The sequence below is a fragment of the Lissotriton vulgaris genome, unplaced genomic scaffold (assembly GCF_964263255.1).
Source record: "Lissotriton vulgaris unplaced genomic scaffold, aLisVul1.2 SCAFFOLD_7093, whole genome shotgun sequence".
In the NCBI taxonomy this organism is placed as follows: Eukaryota; Metazoa; Chordata; class Amphibia; order Caudata; family Salamandridae; genus Lissotriton; species Lissotriton vulgaris.
The window spans coordinates 1-22,268 of NW_028243411.1; the positions used below are offsets into that span (position 1 = coordinate 1).

The 22,268-nt window shown below is 48.9% G+C and overlaps 1 protein-coding gene across 1 annotated transcript in view; it reads left to right on the forward strand.

Moving 5' to 3' along the window:
* Positions 1-3,757: 3,757 nt before the first annotated feature.
* LOC147668410 (aquaporin-3-like) overlaps positions 3,758-22,268 on the forward strand; it is a 47,804-nt gene continuing 29,293 nt past the window's right edge. Inside the window, exon 1 of the mRNA XM_086948570.1 lies at positions 3,758-4,007. Within this exon, the coding sequence (XP_086804696.1) occupies positions 3,891-4,007 (117 nt within the window). The 5' untranslated portion in view covers positions 3,758-3,890. The remainder of the gene's footprint in view (positions 4,008-22,268) is intronic.

The window sequence follows — 22,268 nt, forward strand, 5'->3', positions numbered from 1 at the left end:
ATGACAAACTTCTGCTTATTTTACATGAAGATTGACCCATCTTTTCCTTTCCTTGAGTGCAACGTGAGGGATTTGTGACAATTCTGCTGGGGTTAAGGGAGTACGAAAGGAAAAGTGGATGTCAACTGTTTTTTAACACACAACAAAATGTAAATATTTGTAAATTAACTTGACATATGTTTCAGACTCTATCAGCAGCAAGAAACCTGCATATGAGGCACTTTTTTGTAAATCTGAGGTGTGATGGAAGCAATGATTTTAATACGAACCAGATTGTTGGACCTGGCCCTTTTTGCAGGGTTTCCCCCAAACCTTTTACCTTCTTCTTCCTATTTTTTCTGACCTGTTTTTGTTGCTCTTAGGACTCTGGGCACTTTACCACTGCTAATCAGTGCTCTCTGTCTAAGTCCTTAGTAAAGTACACTAGCTGTGCCCAGGGCCTGTAAATCAAATGCTACTAGTGGTCCTGCAGCTCTGATTGTGTCATCCCCATGAGTAGCCCTGCAAACAGGTCTCAGACCTGCCATTGCAGTGTCGTTGAGTGCAGTGTTAAACTGGCATTTTGACCTGGCCAGTGCACCCACTGCCAGACCCAGCCCTTCCCTTTTAAGTCACCCCTATGGTAGTCGAAGGCAGCCCCATGGGCATGGTGCAGTGAATTTAAAAGGTAAGGCATGTACCTGTGTGATGTTTTACATGTCTTAATAGTGAAATACTGCCAATTTCGTTTTTCACTATTGCAAGGACTAAATCTCTCATAGGCTAACATGTGGATTGTCTTGAAATATCTTTAAAGTGTAATTTCCCATTGGGAGCAGACAGAGATTTTGAGCTTTGTGTCTCTTAACTCACAATTTAAAAATCTATCTTTTGTTGAAGTTGGTTTCTAAATTGCGTGTTTGAAAATGCCACTTTTAGAAAGTAGGTGTATCTTGCTTAACCAGTCTCTGCCTCTGCTTGTCTATAGAATCCTCGTCTGGGTCAGGATGACAGTTGGGCTCTGGTACATTCACTCCAGAAAGTCACACATAGGGACCTGAGGTGTGCCCTGCATATGCTGATGGATCATCACCAGGCTGAACGGCCCTCCTGAGATAGAGTGGTGGGAGGCTTTATAGGGCTGTGCCTGTCCTTGCACAAAGCTGCCTCTACCTCCCTGTAGTGTGTCAGGAAAAGGTGGGGTCTTGTGCACTACAATGACTTTCCTTTAATGTTTTCCTGCTTCAAAGTCAGAAAGGGTAATAAGTACTAGACTTCTAACACCCCAAAATCAGAACACTTCTGGACTGAGGATATTCTGTCAGAGTGCTGTAGGAGGGACTGCCACTCTGTCTGTTGCTTTGTTGTGCTGGCCTACTGCTTGCTGCTTCCGTCCTGGGAGTGAAAGGACTGGACTTTGCTTTCTACATCCTGATTTAAGGCCCGGACTGGCCATAGCGGGCACCGGGCAATCCCACGGTGCGCCGCACAGGTGGGAGACAGTTTTGGGCCCCTGGGGGCCGTTTTTGTTACAGGGCCGTTTTTGCTACAGGGCTGTTTTTGCAGCATAGCTGCAAAATCGGCCCTGTACCAAAATCGTCCGAAAACCGGCCCCGCAAAGAGCTCTGCTGCACCTCCAACCCCCCCACCCCTCGAGTGGGAGGGGTCCGGCCGAGCACTTTGCCAGGGCTAGTTGTGGTTCCCAGTCCAGCCCTGCCTGATTTCAAGGTTCTCCAAGAGCTTATGTGTGCTTGCCTCCTGTTATGAACTCTCGGGCCATCAGAGACTTCAGCTGCCAGTGCCAGAGCTCATCTGCTGAGAGTCCTGACTTGCCAAGTGGTGCCAAATCCAGTTCCTGTGCCCTTGGAAGTAGAATCTTGTGATCTAAAGGATAAAATCCACACATCGACTCCCAGCACTTGTTTTTTAATGCATTGCTTCAGGAGATCGCTGCATCACCGTGCCTGCGCCAAAGTGTGGTTCCTTGAAGTCACATTGACCATGGCTTTCACTGCATGCTCCAGCTCACCGCTGCAGTGCATTGGAAAAATTGCAGCAGCTTTAGTCCCGAGCCCGGTGTCACCAACGTCTGTGACACCCGCTCCGACATTGAAGCAGCACCAGCTCGCGACTGTGAAATGAACCCAGCACCTGCTACACTGCAGGAAAATAGATGCAGGAGCATCGCCGCTGTTGCATCGACGCAGCGCTTGTGGATTTTCGATGGATCGACCCTGGGCACCGATTCTTCATCAACACGGCATCGCAAAAAAGAACAGTTCGCATGTCTGGAAGCCAAAACATCACCTCCCCTTCCAGTAAGGAACCAACGTATCACCTCCCCTGTAGAGTACGGAACCTATGCATTGCTTTGCTTTTCCAGCGCCTCACCTCACCTCACCTCCCCTGCCTTGTCTTTGATTTTTGATGAATCCAAGGTACTTTGTGTAAAACAAACGCATAGACTAAACTTGCTTAATCTTTGGAAAGTTACATTTTGACTTGTGTGTGTTAATATTGGCTGGTTTTCTAAACTGGTGTGGACTCCAGTGGAGTAGTCTCACTGTGTTACTGTTTATATATACAAATGTTTAACACATTGCCTCTGAGATAAGCCTGATTGCTCATGCCAAGCTACCAAGGGGGTGAGCAGGGGTTATCTTAACTGTGTGACTCCCTTACCCTGACAAGAGTGAGGGTCCCTACCTGGACAGGGTGCAAACCACTGCCAACTAGAGACCCCATTTCTAAATACAAACAAACCAAAATAATGTACTTGCATACCTGATAAATATGCACAGAAATCCAGTTTCTGGATGTTATTGTTTGAGCGCCACATTGGTTTAGCGGTACTGCTGCATGACTGATGCCTCGTCAGGGGTAGTAAGTGCTAGATAAATACAATTACAATTCAATACAATTTTGTGGCCATTTCTATGGAAAATGTGCTCTGTGCAAGAAGCAGGGCACCAACACAATTCTGTACTTATGAACCTAGGGGAATTCGTTCCAAAATGCACCATTGTATTAGCACTATTTGCCGCCGAATGGATGTAACTTATTTACTAAGCTTTTTGTAACACTTGGATTTTTCACAACCCCTTGACGTCAGTGGTGTAACGTTAACAGCGAAAGACACACAGTTGATGGACGGAATGCAGAACAAATGAAAGCATTCACGCCCAGTCAGGAGATCTGGGTTCACCCTTAACGGCAGCACCGTCATTCCTACAATTGTTCCAGCCCCACAGCAGATTAAATGATCCTAGAGGGATGTTGGAGAGCAAGGTCTAACCTCCCATCGGACCTCCATCGGTTCTCCAGACCCTATTCCCTAAAGCCACATTACCTCATATATAAGCTGCCTTTCTTCCACTTCTACGTCTGCTTTTACCGGAAGTAAAACTACAAGTCCCATAATGCAACGAGATGCTATCTACAAGGCCAGGGACGCTTTCACATTTAAAACCTACCATGCTGGACAAGCAGGAGCACTCTTGGCAACCATAACACATCTCTATTAACTTGAGCCAAGGGAAACCCGCTGCCCTTTTACTTGTCAAAACGTGTAGGTACCTGATGTTCCCTACTGCCCCCCTCTCTGCCTCCACCCAACTGCTCCCAGCCCTTTCTCACAACCTGTCTTCATTATCCCTCCCACTCACCTTCTCTCCAGCCATCTCCCATGCTACCTCCCGCCCTCTCCCTCTGGCTCCTCCTCTTTTCCACAGCCCCTCCCATCCATCCCTAAGTGTTTGTCGCGTGGATCCCGGGCTCCGCCCCCTTCGCTAGCCAATCACAACAAGCTCACACCATGGGATGAAAGTTAAACAGGTCAGATTTGGCAAGAGCGCCTAGACTCCCGGGATTGAGTCACACGATCTTTAACTTGAAATACCGTTTTCCCGGTCATGGTGAATATAGTCGGCCTCGACGCCCTGCTGAAAGCCGCCAAGTTTAAGTTCAGAACCGAAAATGTCCATGTGCGCTGCGGGCTGGCAGAGTTTTTGGGGACCTTCATTTTAATTGTAAGTAAAACTCTTATCACGTAAATTGTTTTAACGAAAGATCAAAGCGAACGAGAAGCAGTGAAAGGTTCGTATAAGAAGGAAACAGGTGCTCCCTGAATTACATTTAAAATTGTGTTTTTTTTGTTTGTATTGCTGGGGGTGTTTTTTTTTTAGGTGTTTTAAAAAATAGGTGGTAGTAGGTAAAATACTTTATGGCAAATTATTATATTAAAGAAAATATCTATTACTTGCAGCTTAAATTCTAATTTATATATACGTAAACACTCCCAGGAATGGTGCCTCCAAGAGTGTTTGGGGGGGCATTATACAAACTTTTCCCCTTTCTAATTTGACCGTACAGCACAAAACATAAATATTTCAAATGCCTGACTTCTTGAAGCACGCGCTTTTTATCGATTAAAAGTGCCGTTCCTGCAGAGTTTTACTTTTGTTCTGTGCTAGTTTAAATTCATTTTTAAAATTACCTTAATTCCAAATTAGGGGGGAAATATGTGAAAACGGAGCAGGCGTGTTTTCAATTTTTCCCGCTACAATATGTGAAGGTGGCAGAAACTATGGTAAAGAATCCCTGACGCTTCTCAGACCACATACAACGAGAAAAGTCCATCCAAACTGCGCTCCGCGGTTCCTTAATCCTGACGTCACTGGCCTTCTCCCTCCCACATCCATCTCCCCCACCACACCTCAGTCTTTCTGGGTCCCTTTGGCGAATGTGTGGCCCGTACATATCCTGTCTCGGTCTCTACTTTGCTTCTCTGCACGCCTACCAGCGAACACATGTTCGCAAGGTGCGGTTCTAAAGGGCCGCCGACTCTGGAAGGATGAAGAGCCGGGCTGGTCGCTTCCCTATAGACTTGCTATGATAATGTCTGCTCGCATAGAAGCAATGCGCCCCAGTACGGACCTTTGATGAAATATTTGATTTAAAAATTATTTTTGTATTGTATTTGCTATTGTAGCATTAACGTGTATTGAAACATTTTATTGCTGAGATTTTTTTATCATGAAGTGCATTTTTTGTTATGATTTTAAGTAATTGTACAATAATTTAATTAATCTATACTGTTCATTCCGGTCCCAGTTTAGCTGATAAAAGCAGTCACTCCGTCTCAGCTCTCCTGGCACCAATTATTCCTGCTTCTTGGCAAAATTGGATAATTTGCTTCTAATTTTATAAAAATGTACCCCGATTTTTTTTTTTTTAGAAAGTGCCTAACATGTCCATAAGCTGTAGAAAACGATGGAAACCTAGATTTACGCTTAAAAACGGAGGCAGAGGTTTTGACCGTCGCTTCTGTTCACTCTGTTGTTTTAGCGTCTGCGTCGGTAATCCTTTTACCCTCGCTTGCCGGTGTCGGGATTGTTTTAAAGTGTTGCTGACATTCCCCGGTTGAAGCGGACCGGAATTTGCCTCGTTGTACAAAGCACTGGAAACAATTTTATTTATCAACGTGCAATCTACTTGTTTAATGTGTTTCCTTACGTTTATTTTTGAAAGTGCCGTTTCCCTTTAAATCGCAGGGATACTGATAATACAATCTAAGAAAAACGTACAGGAGCAGAACGAGGGCTGCGGACACTAATATCCCAAAAAAAATACTAAGAGCAGAAATATCTTTTGAGCACATTTTAACTTTCTGCTGTTTGGAAGCTTCCGTTTACTTGAATATTTTAGAAACTGTGCTGTTCCTAAAGGGATGTACGGCGTCATGTTCCAGTCGCAAGCCAGTATGACCCATTCCAGGCCGAGTCGGCGAAGGGGATAGATGCCTTCTGAGAGTTCTTTTTTTTTTTTCCCCTTCAAATAGTGCATTTTGCTGCACAATATTTACTGAAACAACATACATTCAGGTTGAGTAAATAACAACATATTCCACTATTTTATGGCGTACTAAGAAAACCCGATCTTCTTGATGTTTTCGCTACCCTAAAAAAATAAAAGAAAATGATGCACTTTACAAAAATTGTTCCCCCTCCCCCAAAAAAAAATCAAATCTAAAATACGTAGCTGATGTAAGGAGCATATGAAATGTATTTTCGTAAACCTGTCATTCCTCATACCATCTTTCTACACTATTAGATTACATTGTTTTTATGCTGCCGCTTCTAAGCAAACCTCACAATCTGTCCTCAGCGGCCCAAACTTGGCTGGGTTTTCCAGGTGCTGTTATAGAACTGTTGTAGCAGTTACTTCGATGTTACAAGTTCTGAGAGCGGACACGTTACAAACTAAGGCTTCAGACCCTACAGTGGGAACTCAAATATCCGCTGTAAATATACATTTGGAAATGCAGTGATTCTGTCCCCGGACATCAGCTTTTCAGTTTGTGAAAATACACAATTTTATTATCAAATAAAAGATTTTTATTTAGCAAAAGTAAACGAAACTACACAAATAAAAATAACGCTTTGTTCCCATTATAAAACACTGTTTAGTCTAAAGTACGAAAGACTTTATTTTTCGGGTGAATAAATGTTTAGGGCATAAGCATTGTGCTGGAATTTTATCAAGCGCTCACATGAGGTAATGCCAGCCAAGGGATAGATTGTCCGCCATGCTAGTGTTTTGTAAACCAGTGCCAGGCTCACCCCCTTGTCCCCTGAATTACCACCATTATGAACGCTAATTGGATGCCAGCTATGGTGAAACACACATGGCGCTGGTACCCACCAAGGGATCCATCCATCCTGCCCATTGTGTGGGCATACACATCACACAGGCACCTTTTTATGGTGACCCCGGGAATGGTCTTTAAAAATCAAAAAATAATAATAATTAATAGTTTTGAGATCAACACTTGTAACACCCCCCCCTCACCCCCCATAGATATTTTTTCTTCCCCCCCCCCCCCAGGTTTTTGCATTCTTTTACAGAAACCATTTTTGTTCTTTAATCCTGCTAGCCAGTGACAAAATGCTTATGCTCTCCCTTTAAACATATTGACCTATTCCGAATTGGTACATTTACTTTTAGGTTTAAAGCATTTTTATTAAGACAAAAAAAACATGGGGGAGGGGAATAGGAGGTTAAGGTTACATACAGCACAATAAAGGAAGAAGCGCATCTCAGGAGCGTTGGCGAAAAGTAGTCCAGTGGTCCAGAAAAAGGAAAATACAGCAAATGTGAGGCAATTAAGCAATCCGCGTGACCCTCGCATGCACCTCAACACCCCATCTAAGCCAAGCGCGGATAGCCATCAGCGACTCATCAGAGCACAACCCAGTCCCTCCGATTCCCCCCCCACCCCCAATGAAAAGGAAAAGAGAAAACAACACCCCAACATCCCGTCCAATGGCCCCGTACTAGGATAACCCGCCCCAATCAGCCCGCATCCCATCCCCAAGATCCTGTCCCCCGTGCAGTCTAATCCACCGGGGTCGTCGGTGGCGTCAGCCTAAGAAGTCGAAGGTACCTCGGGCAGGTGAGCTCGCGAAATTCCGTGGACAGTAGTGCCAGGAAGGGTTGCCATAGCTCCTCAAATCGATCTACATCCCCAGCCACTGTGAGTGACATCTTCTCCATTCCCAACACCTGCCAGAGCCTATGCAACCAACCCGTAATGGAGGGGACAGTGGCGGTGCGCCAGTGGACAAGAATGTTCTGGACCGCTGAGCCCAGCGCGATTGCAATTGGTCTACCCCTGCGGGACTTCAACGGATACATTAGATCATTGGGAAGGCCTAGCAATACATACGCTGGGAAGCGCGGCAGCTCAATCTCAAAGTGCTTGTCCACCTCATCCAAAACCTCCTTCCAATAAGCGGTCCGCACCGAGCAAGCCCAAAGAATGTGTGGGAGGGTACCCTCCTGTCCGCATCCTCGCCTTGTCAGTGTGTCTATGCATTTCATACAGCCTCTCCGGGGTGTAGTACCAGTAAGTAGACACCTTGGTAAAGGTCTCCGTAAGTCCTGTGTGATATGCAAAGTGCTGCGCCCGATATGCAATTTTGTCCCACTCCTTATGGCTGAGTATCCTACCCAATTCTCTGTGCCAGCGCTCCCTCCCCGGGTTATAATAGTGGAACGTCAGGGGCTGAAGGAATTTATACAAATCGGTAATCAGCTTGGCATCCGAGGTTCGAGTCACCAACCACCGCTCATACGGTGTGATTTGGCGAGCCGCTGTGTCGCGCACCTGGGGTTGGAGAGCCCAGTGTCGGACCTGCATATAGCGCAGTCTATCCGTCTCAGTCAGGCCGAATTCCTGCCGAAGTTGTTGAAAAGGAATCACGCCTTCCGGCCCGTAGATATGGAAAAGCGCCCTACAGCCCGCGCTCACCCAATGGGAGAAGGCTCCCGGCTCCATCCCTGGGGAGAAGTCCGGGTTACCCCCTATGGGCTTGAACGGCGAGGGGAAGGTGGTCAGGTCATGAGCCTCGCAAACTGCATCCCACACCCTCAGGGGGACCCGCGTAACTAAAGAGGCGTAAAGATTAGCAGGGCGATGCGCGCGGCGTAAGAACGGAACCTCCTGGAGGGTGCGGCCCGCCACCGCCTGGTCTTGAAAAAGCCAGTGTTTGTCGGACTCCCACCTGCTCCACTCCACCAAGTATCGCAGTTGCGCTGCCTGAAAATATTTACGGAGGTCCGGGATACCAAGACCCCCTGCATCCGGAGCAAGCGTGGAGAGGACCCTCTTCATCCGTGGCTTGCGGCCTTGCCAAACAAAGCGGGAGATGTCAGCCTGCGTTTGTCTTATCCAACCCACAGGGGGTTGGAGAGGCAGAGCGCGAAAGAGGTACAGAATCTGGGGCAGCACCGTCATCTTAACCGCCGCGATGCGACCCAGCCAAGACAGAAGGCCCTTGCTCCAGCGGCCAAGTTCCTCCTTGATCTTCCTGCCGAGGGAAGTGTAATTGGCTGTCACCATCTCCGGCAATGTGGGCGCCAGCAGGATCCCCAGGTATGGCACCGTAGACTAGGACCATTGCATGGGGAAAAGGCGCTGAAGGTCCCTCCTGGTATCTGCCGCCAGGGACACATCCAACGCCACCGACTTGCTCATATTCATTTTGAAGCCGGCCACACGTGCAAAGGTGTCCAGTTCCTGGACGCAAGCAGGGAGCGATCTCCTGGGGTCGTCTAGGGTCAGCAGGACATCGTCCGCGTAGAGGCTGACCGTGTGGACATATTGGCCCATCTTGACCCCAATAGCGTCTGGGTTGTTGCGAATCCTCTGAGCAAACGGCTCCATGTAGAGGGCAAACAGAAGCGGCGAGAGGGGGCAACCCTGTCTCGTACCGCGTTCAATGGCAAAACTACCGGAGCTACACCCATTGACCCGCACCGACGCCGAAGGACGTTTGTAACAGTTGAAGACCATGGTGCGGAACTTCTCACCGATACCCAGTTTCCTGAGAACCAGCTCGAGGTACGGCCAATGAACCCTGTCGAAGGCCTTCTCCGCATCAACTGATAGCAGCATCCGCTCCCCCGGGATCCGCGAGGCCTTCTCTAGTACATGCGTCACCCTCTTGGTGTTGTCAACCGTCTGTCTACCGGGTACGAAGCCAGCCTGGTCCGCCTCCACCAGTCCTGGCAGGTGCAGACCAAGCCTGGACGCTAGAATCCCCGTATATAACTTGAGGTCGACATTTAAGAGCGAGATGGGCCTGTACGAACCACACAAGGCCCGGTCTTTCCCGGGTTTCGGGATGACCGATACCGTTGCGTTCAGGAGGTCCGGTGGGATGGCGCCAGGCTCGGAGAATTAATTAAACACCCGAGCCAGGATTGGGGCCACAGCGGTGCAAAAGGTCTTATAAAACAAGGATGTGTAGCCGTCTGGGCCCGGGGCCTTACCATGCTTCAGTCGCGCTATAGCGGAGATTACTTCCTCAACATGGATGTCCCTCTCTAGATGGTCCGCCTGGGCGGGATCCAGCACCGGGAGGGCCACTGACTCCAGATAGTCCTCGGCGTCTCGCGGCGAGGAGGGTTCCCCAGCATACAGCGCTTCGTAGAAGCTGCGAAAAGATTCCGCCACCTCTGCGTCACCAGAAACAACAAACCCGTCCGTGCCCACCAGTTCCTTCACGACACTACGCTGCTGTGCGACCCGGAGCCGATGGGCTACGAGCTTACCACACCTGTCCCCTCCTGAGTAGAAGGCATGCTTCAGACGTAAAGCGGCGTACTCCGCCCTATCAAGATCCAGTGCCGACAGGAGCTTCCTCGTCGCCTTCAACTGCTTCCAAACTCTCGGAGCCCCTGTGCGGCGATGGACCTGCTCAAGCTCCCGGACCTGCGCGGTCAGTTCGTCCCTCTTACGTTGCCGTTCCTTATTTTCGGCGGAGGAGATGGAAATAAATTCCCCCCGGAGGACCGCCTTCAGAGCCGCCCACTGCGTTGCTTGGGACGTGTCGGAGTTGCCATTATGAAGCAGATAATCCTGTATGACCTCCCCTATGCGCTTCACAACAGACTTTTTTCTGTAAAAGAGTATCGCGAAGACGCCATGTCCCCCGAGAGGGGGAAGCCACCGGCCACTTGAAAACGCCGGAAACTGGCGCATGGTCGGACAGAGACAGGACCCCAATGTCTGCCGCTGTGGCGGCAGCGCACATTGGCCCACTCACCAGGAGGTAATCCAGCCGCGAGTAGGTGCGGTGCGCTTGGGAAAAGTATGAGTAGTCCCTATCAGTGGGGTGTATAGAGCGCCAGAGGTCGTGCAAGTCCATCTCCGCAATCCGATCCTTCACCGCGCGGGAAAGTTCCCCCGTCTGCGGGGAGCGTTGTGCCGACCTGTCCATAGCAGAGTCGAAAACAATGTTAAGGTCTCCCCCCAGGATAACATGGCGGTCGGAGAGGCAGTGACGTCTACCAACACTGAGTCCAAGAAACGATCCTGGTGATCATTCGGGCTATAAACTGAGCCAACCGTAAAAGCTATTCCCCCTAGGCGCAAGCGATATGCAAGGAGCCTCCCCTTCTGTTCAGCATACTTGTACAGAACCTCTCCCCTAAAGGAGCTCGCTAAAAGAATGGCCACTCCCGCAGTTTTGTTCGCCGCCGAGGAAAAGAACTGAGTGGGGAACTTGGCAGAGCGCAGCCTATGGCAATCCCGGGACAGCAAATGAGTCTCCTGCAGGAGGCATATATCCGCCTGTGTCCCCTCCAGCAATGATAGAATCGCCCTTCGCTTCACGGGGTTATTCAGACCCTTAACATTAAGGGTCACTACCTTTAAGGACGGCATTCCACCCGGGGATCAGAACCGCTATGTAGCAAGCAAGGGATCAGCGGGCGGGGCGCATGGGGCAGGCGCGCGGGAAAGGCCAGGACAGGCCAAGCGTGGGCATGGACAACATCGGACGGGGCCCCCCCAACAACAAAACAACCCTTACACCCTCCCAAAACACATCCATGGCAACTAGCCAAATACAAACTTAAACACCCCATTGTCTCAGTCAAGACCCAACGGGCAAGTCCGTAGAAAACAGAAAAGTGGACGTTCAGCCACTCACCTCCATCCGCTCCCCCCCGACCCCAAACCCAGCATCGTGTAGGCTAAGAACCTCTCCCCCCGGAGTGAATTTAGGCCGTCAAGGCCACGCCGTTGGAGTCGGCCAAGTCCCTGGCCGCCGCCCTCAAAGCGTCAGCCATGTCCGCCCTGATAGTAGGGGAATCAGGACGCCCTGCACTCGCTGGCGACTGTCTCCTCGTTGACCTCCGTCGGCTCCGTCTCTCTGGGCGCCTCCACGACGGTGTAGCTCCGTCCTCCTCTGTAGCCGTGAGCCCCAGGACCCCACAGATGTCTTGTAGGGAGCGCAGCTGGTGCAGCACCCCGTTCCACTGAAAGATCAGACGGAAAGGGTGTCCCCAGGAGTAAGGCGTCTCGTGTTCGCGCAGAAAGTCAGTGGCAATCCTGAAGGACCTGCGCTTCTGCAGCGTGATGGTGGACAGGTCTTGGTAGAGCGCCACAGGCCGCTCCCTGAAAGTTAGAGGCTGCTTCTTTCGGGCCTCCGCCATGATGCGTTCCTTCAGCTGGAAGTCGGGCAAGAATGCCAAAATGTCCAGTGGGGGCGCCGATGACTGGCGCTGTCGACCAACCCTATGCGCTCTGTCAATGCGGACAGGGAATTCTGCATCTTCCCCCAGGATCTCTCGGAACAGGTCCTGCAGATAGGCCACCAAGTCGGCCCCCTCGTCCGCGGATGGGACACCACGCACCCGGATGTTGTTCCGCCGGGACCTGTTCTCAAGGTCTTCAGAGTGGGCCTGGAGCTCAACACATTGCTCCCGGAGACGGAGGACGTCTTGTTGGAGATGAACTATCTCTTCATCCCGGCGCTGGGCCGCCGTCTCTACCGTTTCAACACGCTCGCCGAGGCCCTCCACCTCCCTGCGTACTTCCCGGACCTCACTGGCCACTTTCTTCTTCAGCGTTTGAAAGTCTTCCCTGAGGGAGCTAAACAGTTCCTCCATAAAGGACCTCGTGACCGGCGGCTCGCCCCCAGCCGCATCCGCCGAGGCCCGGGAGGACCCCGGCGACGGCTGTGCTCTGTCCCGCAGCTGCTGGGCCCTGCCAAGCATATCCGGCAGGGTACGGTCCCCCTTCCTCGAGCCGCCCCTCCCAGTCATCGTAGTCGCTGCAGTAGACAAGCGGGCTCAGGTCCGGCCGCCTCAGGGTTGCCCAGTCGCCGGCGAGCGCCAGATGTGGGGACCGCTCTGCAAACAGGGGTGCTGCGTCACAAGCGACAAAATGGCGGACTAGTCCGGGCCTTGCCAGTCGCGACGCCCAGCCAGGGCGGCGATCGGGAGCCAAAGCAGGGGTCCCCCTTCAGCACGACCCACAGGAAATCAGCATAGTAGCAGAGGCGACTGCAAGCACCCGCCGGCCAAGGGCACCGATGGAGGCTACCAACCCCAGTCCTTCGGGGACAAGATGGCGGCAGGGCGGGGCCTGGGTAGAGCGGCCCGGGCTGGCGACACCGCCGGTGCCCCCCCCGGGACACAGCCAGCAGAGAAGTACCACAGCCAATGTCTCACAGTTTCACAGAAGGGTCCGAGTGGGCCGATCCCTGCGTCGTGGCCCCCGGTTTTCGCTCACGGGGTCGGGGCCTGCACAGCGCAGGGTGTCGCCGTCGCCAGTCGGGGGGGCCAAAGCGCAACTCCCAAATCCGAAGTCTTTCGTGCCGCCAAGACCCTGCCCGTAGGGCTCCGCTATCCTCCGGCACGCGGCGGGTCCGATCCCCTCCGGATCGTCAGTTTTCAGCACCAGGCCCAGCCGAGGCGTCTGGACAGCACTGCAGGTCGCTCCGCCTCCCAGGCTCTCCTCCGTTTCTCGATCTTTGACCAAACTTTTGAAGTGCTTCCTCCGAGGCGATTAGGGCCAAAGTGACATCAATGTGCACGCCAAGTACTCCGCCACACTCCTCTAACTCGCTGAGCCTCAGCGGGGGGAGAGAAGCGCAAGAAAGGGGCTCGAGCTGAGCCGGGCCGGAGGAGCTACGGGAGGAAGCGTCCGCTCACCCTGCCATCTTGGCCACGCCCCCGGTACATTTACTTTTAAGACCACAGTACTTAATACACGTACTTGGGGACTGTAAATGAAATGCCAGAAGTGTGCCATAGCGCTCATTGGGCCACCCACTAAATTAGCACTATAAAACATCACCAGGCCTGCCCCTGCAACTTGGATATGCAGTTGCCAGTCCTAAACCTTTATTTTTAATACCAATAAGTCCCCATAATATAGGCCCCAAATACCCATAAGGCAGAGTGCATGGTTTTTAAAAAGTAGGACATGCATACTTAACGCTTTACATGTCGTGGGACTAAAAAAAACAGTTTTCCTGGCAATGAAAAGTCGATGCAGCAGGCTGCCTATCCCATAGGTAAACACAGGGTTATAACGAGCAAATGCTTAATTTCAGTTTTGAAGGACTCATCTGAATAGTTATTTAAAAACCAACCTAATGGTAAGGTCTGATTTTTCATATCACTATTTAGAAATTACATTTCTAAAAAGTTGTCAGTTTCCTGCCTAAGCCAACTATGCCTTTCTGCCAGTGTCACTTGACCTCTGATGGCTCCTGTATGGTGAAATGTGGATTCCTTCCGGACAGTGGACAAAAAGGTTGGTTTTGGAGAAGTGTTTTCCCTCCTTGGGAAGATTGCCTGGGCGGTGTGCCCAGCTCCTTTCTGATCTTCACAGGCTGCTTACCCTGTCAATGGCAGATGTAGCTCACACTGAAGCCCACCTCCCTTTGTATTCCTATTCAGCTTGTCTCTAAACCGAACTGGAGGCAGGAAGCTGCACCAGTACTGGTCTGGAGTGACCACAAGGGAGGGTTTGCTCATTTTCACAGCCTTACGTCTGGGTGGCCACAGGAAGCTGTTACCAGGGGATAAACAGTTATGCCATGTTTGTTATAAGAGAAAGAGGGGTACTGTGCTATAGCTTGCAGTCAAGCACACAGGATGGCTGCAAATGTGGCTGCAGTACCCCAGGAGTCTTGCCCCAACCACACATGGCTACTGGGCATAAATGTCGAATGGGAGTGGTCAAACCACAAGGGAACTGTAATGTGAAGGGGGATCGGGTTATGGAGAGACTTCAGGGAAAAGGTAAGGGACGCATACCACATTTTTCATTTGGAGTAGCTAGCAATAATTGCTAAATGTACGCACAGACGTGGATGTAGCACCATTATCTATGTCTAGGACTGGACTGGAATGCCCAATGTGAAAGCTGTTGAGGGAGCTTTGGCTCAAGTGGAATAAGCTAGGGGGGAGTGGGCTCCTTTGTGGACAGGGCATAGCATATCTTAATGCACAGGACCACCAATCTAGATAGTCCATTCTTGCACTAGCAGGTAGTGAGATGGACTGACTCACGTGGAATAGTGATGCAGCCATTGGCAGAAAGCTATACAAAAGGGAATGAGTGAGCTAAAGAATGGTGATGGATTAAACCCAGATCAGTTGACTGGGGGTGACTGACTGATTGGCTCAAACGCCCTGTCCATCATTCCCATTTGTATCGCCTTTGGCAGAAAGGCAGCCTAGCCCAGATTCACACCACTGGTTTGTCAGAAAAGAAAGTGGTTTACAGAGGTTGCTCCAATACTGCCTGAAGCTCACTGGCTCGGTCCGCCAACGTGATTGCAATAAGAAACATCTTGATGATAAGGAATCATACATAGCTTTGAATGGACTCAAAGGGTGAGCCCCCCCTTTGAGTCTTTTTTTCCTGGGGTTGACCCCAACCTGTTGAGGGGGACAAAAGCAGTCCGGCGCATGTGTGAGCTGCATTTGTCAGCATCAGGGCAGGCAGCCTTACAAATCAGGAAAGGGTGAGCACATCCTTCAGTCTACCTTTTACCTGCTCAGGTGAGGAACACCCTGCCCCACTCTCAGGGCCATTTTGTGCCCATGTCTGGAAGGAATGCACATCACACCACAGAGCCCTTTCCAGCTGACCGGACCGAATAGGAGCGGACAGTGGTCCCTATGTCTGGACTCTGGGAGTGAGCTTTAACACTCCCTGCTCCGAAGTGCTGTCCTCAAGGTCCTGGAGTCGGTGGTCTCCTCCCTGCTCAATGGCAGGTTTCACCAGAACCAACACAGAATGGCGTAGGGCTTCTCTTCGCAGCAGCTACGCATCGGCAGCTTCACCAGATCTGATGCAGGGGCTTGTATCGCAGTATCATGCTTCTAATGATCTGCGGCTTCACCGGATCCATCGCAGAGCCTCACATTGCAACACTATGCAGCTCCTGATTGGCTCCTCTGAGGACTCCATGCAGAGACTCATCGCAACACCACGCAGCCCCACAACAAAGACAAAAGGTACAACTACCAGTGGACTGAACCTAGTCCCATTCCCGAGCAGGGCTCCACCGCGGTCACACTGAACTTTTGACTTTGTCCTGGTCCAGCATGACCAGCTACCAGTAATTGGTGCTATTTTTGTTACCGTAAAGTTTAAAAATTCCTGTTCTATTGATTGGATATTTGTCAGGTTGGTTTCATTTTATTGAATAAAATATCTATTTTTCTAATTTGGTTTGCGAGTCTTCCTGTGTTGTGTTTTCACATTATTATACTGTTTGTGCTTCATAAATACTTGACACACTGCTTCTAAGCTAAGTCTAACTGCTTGGTACCAAGCTACCAGAGGGGTATGCACAAGTTTAAATAGACTTTTGTGGTTCTCCTGCGTCTTACTTGAGTGGGACTCTCACCTTTAACTAATAACCCAATTTCTTACATTGACCATTTGGTAAGCTCCACTGGTTCAGTCACCCCCTGCTTCCCCACAGAAATAATGTTACTAACTCTAGGCAGTGATTCTCTTTGAGAAATGGGATTTTTCCAAACTACTGAGCAGTGGTGGTATCCCCTTTTTTAATGCAATCTCATGTACATGTCCTAGCACACTCAGCTTCCATACTTTAACTGGAATATTCGTACCTGGGTCAAGTTTAATTTTCATATAGTTGTGTTGCCAACACACAATAGAATCTCCTCTCTCTTCCATGGATGGTTTCCCCAACTTTACACAAGCTTCAAAATAATCCTCTGTATCATCAACCTGACTGACTTGCCATTCAAACATCACTTCATAAACTTTGCTTCAAATGAGCATATCAACCTGGCTCTGCTGATTTTTAAATTGAATTTTTGAGTAGTAACTCTTGATTCCTACATCTGATTCTTATGTGCATTTCACATTTCACTTGTGTTTTTTTTTTTTTTTCTTTTTTTTTTCCCTCTTTCAAACTAGGTTGGTTTTGGATTTTTCACTTGCTTGTTTCCTAAATGTTTTATGTTTTTGTGTATCTGTTGCAAGTGGGTTCTGCCCACTTATTACTGCATAATTTGCTTGCATTTTGATCATTCGTTTTTGAACTTTTTATGACGGATGAGTCTCCATACACAGGTCTCAATCCCAGTAATTTCATGGTAAATTGGACTGCACATGTTAATCACCAGTGTCTGCCTTTTGAGATGAGGCTGCTGCGACACTACTATGGTAAGGGGCAGCGGACTGGTTACACATGAACAGGGCTACAGGCTGAACATGAGACTAGGTGAGACATGAGCCTGGTAGCAGCACATGGGGAACCTGCCCAAGGCGGTTTAAACTGCAAATTTGACTTGTCAAAACACCCCTTTTGACAGGTCTAAACCTTCCTTTATAATATCAATATTGCCCACAAAGGCAGGGTATAGATCTTCAAAAATAGAGCAAGTAGAACATTTCCTTCCATTGAAATATCCCTAAACTCGATTTTTAGTGTAGGGAGGCTGTCTGCTGCCACTGGGAATCATTGGGCTACATTCATAGATGTATTAAAGGCTAAGGGCCAGATGTACAAACATCAGGAATTCCGATTTCCTATCTGCAACTCTTAGAATTACAATTAGGAACTTGATATTCCTAATGCATGAAACTTGAGTTTAAATTAGGGATTCCTTGTGGGTCACAAACTGACCTACCTCATGAATATTAATGCAGAAGGTCGCTGTTTGCGAACCATAAGGAATCGCAGCCATCACTTGGATTGTGGGGTGCTGACATCAGCAGACCACCATGTCTGTGATTGCTTCCTAACAAAGTAATCATTTTAAAAAAAATATATGCTGCCTGTTTTTCTTGAAGGAAAACTGGATGCGTGTAAAAAGAAAATGAATCTTTTAACAGACCCTCAAGGGCTTTGCGATTTTCCCCCCCAAAAAATTGCGCAGTAGGCAGTTTAGTAAAAAGCCAGCAATTTTTACAAAAGTGCCTGCAAAATCTGGGCCTGCTACATTACCCCTGAGCAGTGGGCCCAAAAGTAGATAAAAATAATGAATGTCCTCAAGGTGCCCCGTTGGTGGCGGGCCTAAGGGGGAATTGATTTTTATAAAAGCGGCGGGCCCACGGCGCATTCTACTTTTTTAAAATTTTTTTATTTTTATGATTAGGGCACGTTGCAGGCCCAGGGGGCAATTTTTGAAAACTAAATCTATGGGTCACAGCTCATAGGGCACGCGGCAGGTCCAGTGGAGTATTACTTTTTATGCATTTTCATACCCACCTCCCACAGGGCTTGCAGCGGGTACAGTGTGTAATTTCTTTTATTGCAGTTTCAGGCCCATAAAGCAGGCCATGGGCACAGGGGGCTATTTAGTGTATTAAGTTTTGGGCTCAAGCAGCAATATTTTTTTAATTAAATCTAGAGCCTGCCGCCCAGGCCCACGCGTTATACCCATGGCAGTATTTTTTATGCAGAATAGCAAAACAGTGTTGCAAAAATGCTACAAAATGTCTGTATTTGTGCAGCAAAATTTGCTAATCCATGCTGCAATATCCTAGGGGTCTGCTTGAAGTTTTATTTTTCAAGAGTAGGCATTGGTCTGTGGGACCGCTGCCTGCTCTTAAAAAATATTTACATTATCAAAAGGGAAAGGGGTCCTTTGGTGATCCCTTACCCTTTGCGAATGGCTTACCACCAGTTATAACCTGATAAAGTATTACTGTTTTGCAACCAGATTTCGGTTGTAAAACAGTGGTGTATACCATACTGATTTAGTGTTTTGAAAGGTATGCCCTGAACACGCCTCTTTGAAATACCGAATACAAAATGCGATTTGGAAACAAGTTATCGAATCGCAGTTTGTAAAATAAAAAAAACATTTTCCCGGATGCAAATGGCCTGGTTATGTGAATCAGACCGCTTGCGACCAGACAAATTCTTTATAAATCTGACCCTAAATTCTGATTATCAGCCCGAAAAATTATTCTTCCGCTCCTTTTTTTAATCTTAAAGTAATCTTTAATGGTGAGGTATGAGTTCAAATTATTTTCATGGCTAAGGTTTTGAGAGTATCCAGCTTCCTGGGACGGAGATGGCTCTCCGACTGGGAAAAATATATTGGAGCTAAGCCATGCAGAGAAAGGCCTGGGTATTACTGACCGGATGACTGGGGAGGAATTGGGCCCTTTCCTGATTGCATTTCAGAGGGACCTTCCCCCATATACACACAGACCAGACACCCGCCTTTTGTGTCAATAGCCAGGCCAGCGCCAAAGATAGGAAAAGTTAGGCAAAGGGTGAACGAGCTCACCCCCCTACCTCTTCTCCCCCCCCCCCCCTTTTGACAAGCTGTGATAAGTGGTTTAGCTTGATGTTGTTGGTAGGCTTATTATAGTTGTGTATCACTTTATGGAATGTTATACATGCAAGAGTCCCAATGACATGTTTGTGATTCTAAAATGTGAGGCTCTGCTGAGCCACTCTTTGCTTGGCTTCTGTCGCCATCAGTCAAGGGTCTTGCATTTGACAATAAGGCATTTGTCATTGTTTTGAATATTGCCAAGAGTTCATTGGATTATTTCTAAATTGCCACGCTACACTAGCTGGACAAAAGTGGCATCCCTGAACATGAAGGAGAGCAAGAATTTGTACCTATACAACGACAGCAACAACACCATTTGAATGGTTTGCTCTGGTAACCAAAGGATGGCACACACAACACCGTTTTGTGGGCGAAAGCAGCCCCCGCCGCCAGTTGCTTTTTTTTTTAATTTTTAAAGTGACCCTAAGTTTCACAGGTCCTGAAATTCATTCATGACCCCTTGACTTTTCAGCTTTTCATTATAACGCTTCTAAGGCAGGATTTTTTTTTTTTTTTTTTAAAACCTTTATTTTACCTTCACATAGTTACACAGCAGTTCGCCTACAACCACAAGGGGCCGGCCGCTAATAAAGAGCAGTGATAGTCATGCATAAAAGAAGTCCACACTGTAGTCACACTGCTACTGTAAAAGGGCACTTCACGAAATCGAGTGAAAGGTATTTAGCCAATATCACACTGCAAGTTAAGTAAGGTTTTGTTTTTTGATTTTTATGAAAATAACAAAAAGAACAATCAGGAAATCACAATGCGGTCAAATAAAAGTAACAGTGCAGTTTAGGTGTACGAAAGATTCATATGGCAGTATATGTTGCTATTTATTGTCTGGAGACCTTACCCGAAGTGAGGGAGGACAGCACCCCCCCACCCCCATTTTCATCCGTGTGGTATTTCCTATCCCTCCCCTCTCCCCTCAATCTACCCCCCCCCCTCCCCCTCATCATCCGACTCTAACTGGTCATCTTCTGGCTGAGGGTCACATATGTCACCTCGGTACACATTCCATTGGGACCATACCTTATTCCATTTGCCTGGGCACGCACGGCTTAAATATACCGCCCTCAGTTATCATTATCTTGTCCATATTCATGCACCACTGCGACTTCGTTGGTAGTTCTGCCGCCCCCCAACGCTGAGCAATATCTCTCTTTGCCACAATCATGCCTAGTGTCACCCAGAGTTGGCTATGTCTGGATAAGTCTGTTGGTTCCCACACGTTTAAGAGACATCGCCTTGGTTCTGGGAGGAGCGAGGTCTCTAAGGTCTGTGATACAGTGCGCAATATTTGCCGCCAGTAATTTTGTATGCGTGGGCAGTCCCAGAGCGTGTGAAAAAAGGAACCCTCCTCCCCACAGCCACGTAGACAGAAAGGGTGCTGTATCCTGTGGATGCGATGTAGGAGTGTTCTTGTATAGTATACTCTGTGTAGGACCTTGAGTTGGACGAGTCTCAGCCTAGCTGAGATGCCTACCTCTTTTGGCGACGCCAATGCCTTGTTCCATTCGTGTTCATCTAGGGCGTCTACTTCCCTTTCCCATCTCTCCTTCAGGGGAACCAGTGGGTCAGGCAAGTTGTTCAGGAGTTTGCGATAAATCAGTGATGTCGCTCTTTCTATCATAAAGTCAGTTAGGAGGTGATCCTCCAACGGGGAGGACTCTGGTAGAGTCGACCCGGAGGGGATGGCTGCAAGCAAAGCATGGCGTATTTGTACGTAACGATATGACTCGTGTGGCCCTAGGTCATACAATTCCCTCAGGCGGGTGAATGAGATGACTTCCCCCGCTCCCACATGTCGCCCACCGTGGATATTCTAATGGAATCCCAGTGAGAGAAGCCTTTGCTGTATCTCAGGTTTCCCAAGGCACGTGTGTCCCAGAGCGGGGCGAATTTGGTAATTTTCCCCTTCCAGCCCAACGCGGCCGTCGCCACATGCCATAGTTCCACAGTGAGTTTGGTAGGTCCTGTTAAGAGTCTTATTTTACGTCGGTCATAGAGTGGGGCGAGCATGTTGTTGGTGCCCAGCTGCGCCCTATCTGTTTTGAAAAGCTGGATCAGATTGCGAGGCATGTATCCATTGATTAATGGGCTTAAGCTGCGCCGCCCAGTAATATAGGTGCAGATTCGGCAATGCAATGCCTCCATCGTACCAGCCTCTGTGTAGTTTGGCCTGCGCTATGCGTGCCGGACGATTGCTCCACAGCAGCCCAGAAACAACTGCGGCTACCCTTTTAAAGTATCCCGGCGCCACCGAAAAGGGCGTGTTATCTAGGATATACAGAAAGCGGGGCAACGACATCATTTTATACAATGCTGCTTTTCCCAGCATGGTCAATGGTAACCCCGCCCAGAATTTGACGTCTTGCTTAAGACGTTCCAATGGTGGTGCCAGATTTAATTTCATGTATTCCAGTGGATCCCGCGTGACATGGATCCCTAAATACTTAAAAGAGGAACCAGCTAATCTCAGGGGACAGTCCGGCCCGAGCGTCGGGACCTGGCCTCTCAGTACATATAACTCCGATTTGTTCCAATTAATTGTGTATCCCGAAATTCTGCCATGCTCGGTACACAGGTTCAAAAGAGCCGGCACGCCTTGTTCGGGATCTGTTAAGTACACCAGCATGTCATCTGCATAGAGGGATAGCCGGTCTTCCCACCCCTCCTTCCATTGTATCCCTTTAAGCAAGGGTGTTTGTCTTATTAGGTTAGCCAGTGGTTCTAGAGCTAGCGCGAAAAGCAAAGGAGATAGGGGGCAGCCTTGTCGGGTGCCTCTCCCCAGCGAAAATGTACGTGAAATGTGGCCATTCGCCACCACGTGTGCCACCGGTTCCGCATATAACAGCCTAATCCACGATATAAAGTTTGGGCCGAAGCCCATGCAGGACAACACCTCAAAAAGGTAGTTCCATTCCACCAAGTCGAAAGCCATTTTCGCATCCAGGGCCAGTATAACTGCGCTGTTGTGAATCTGGTCCGCCTCCGCCAGCACCCCATGAACCCTGCGAAGATTTAGTGCAGTGTTCCTATGAGGCATAAATCCTGACTGATCTGGATGGATAAGATCAGGCAGATGAGCCATCAACCGGTTAGCCAGGAGTTTAGCCAGGATTTTGCTTTCTGCGTTTAAT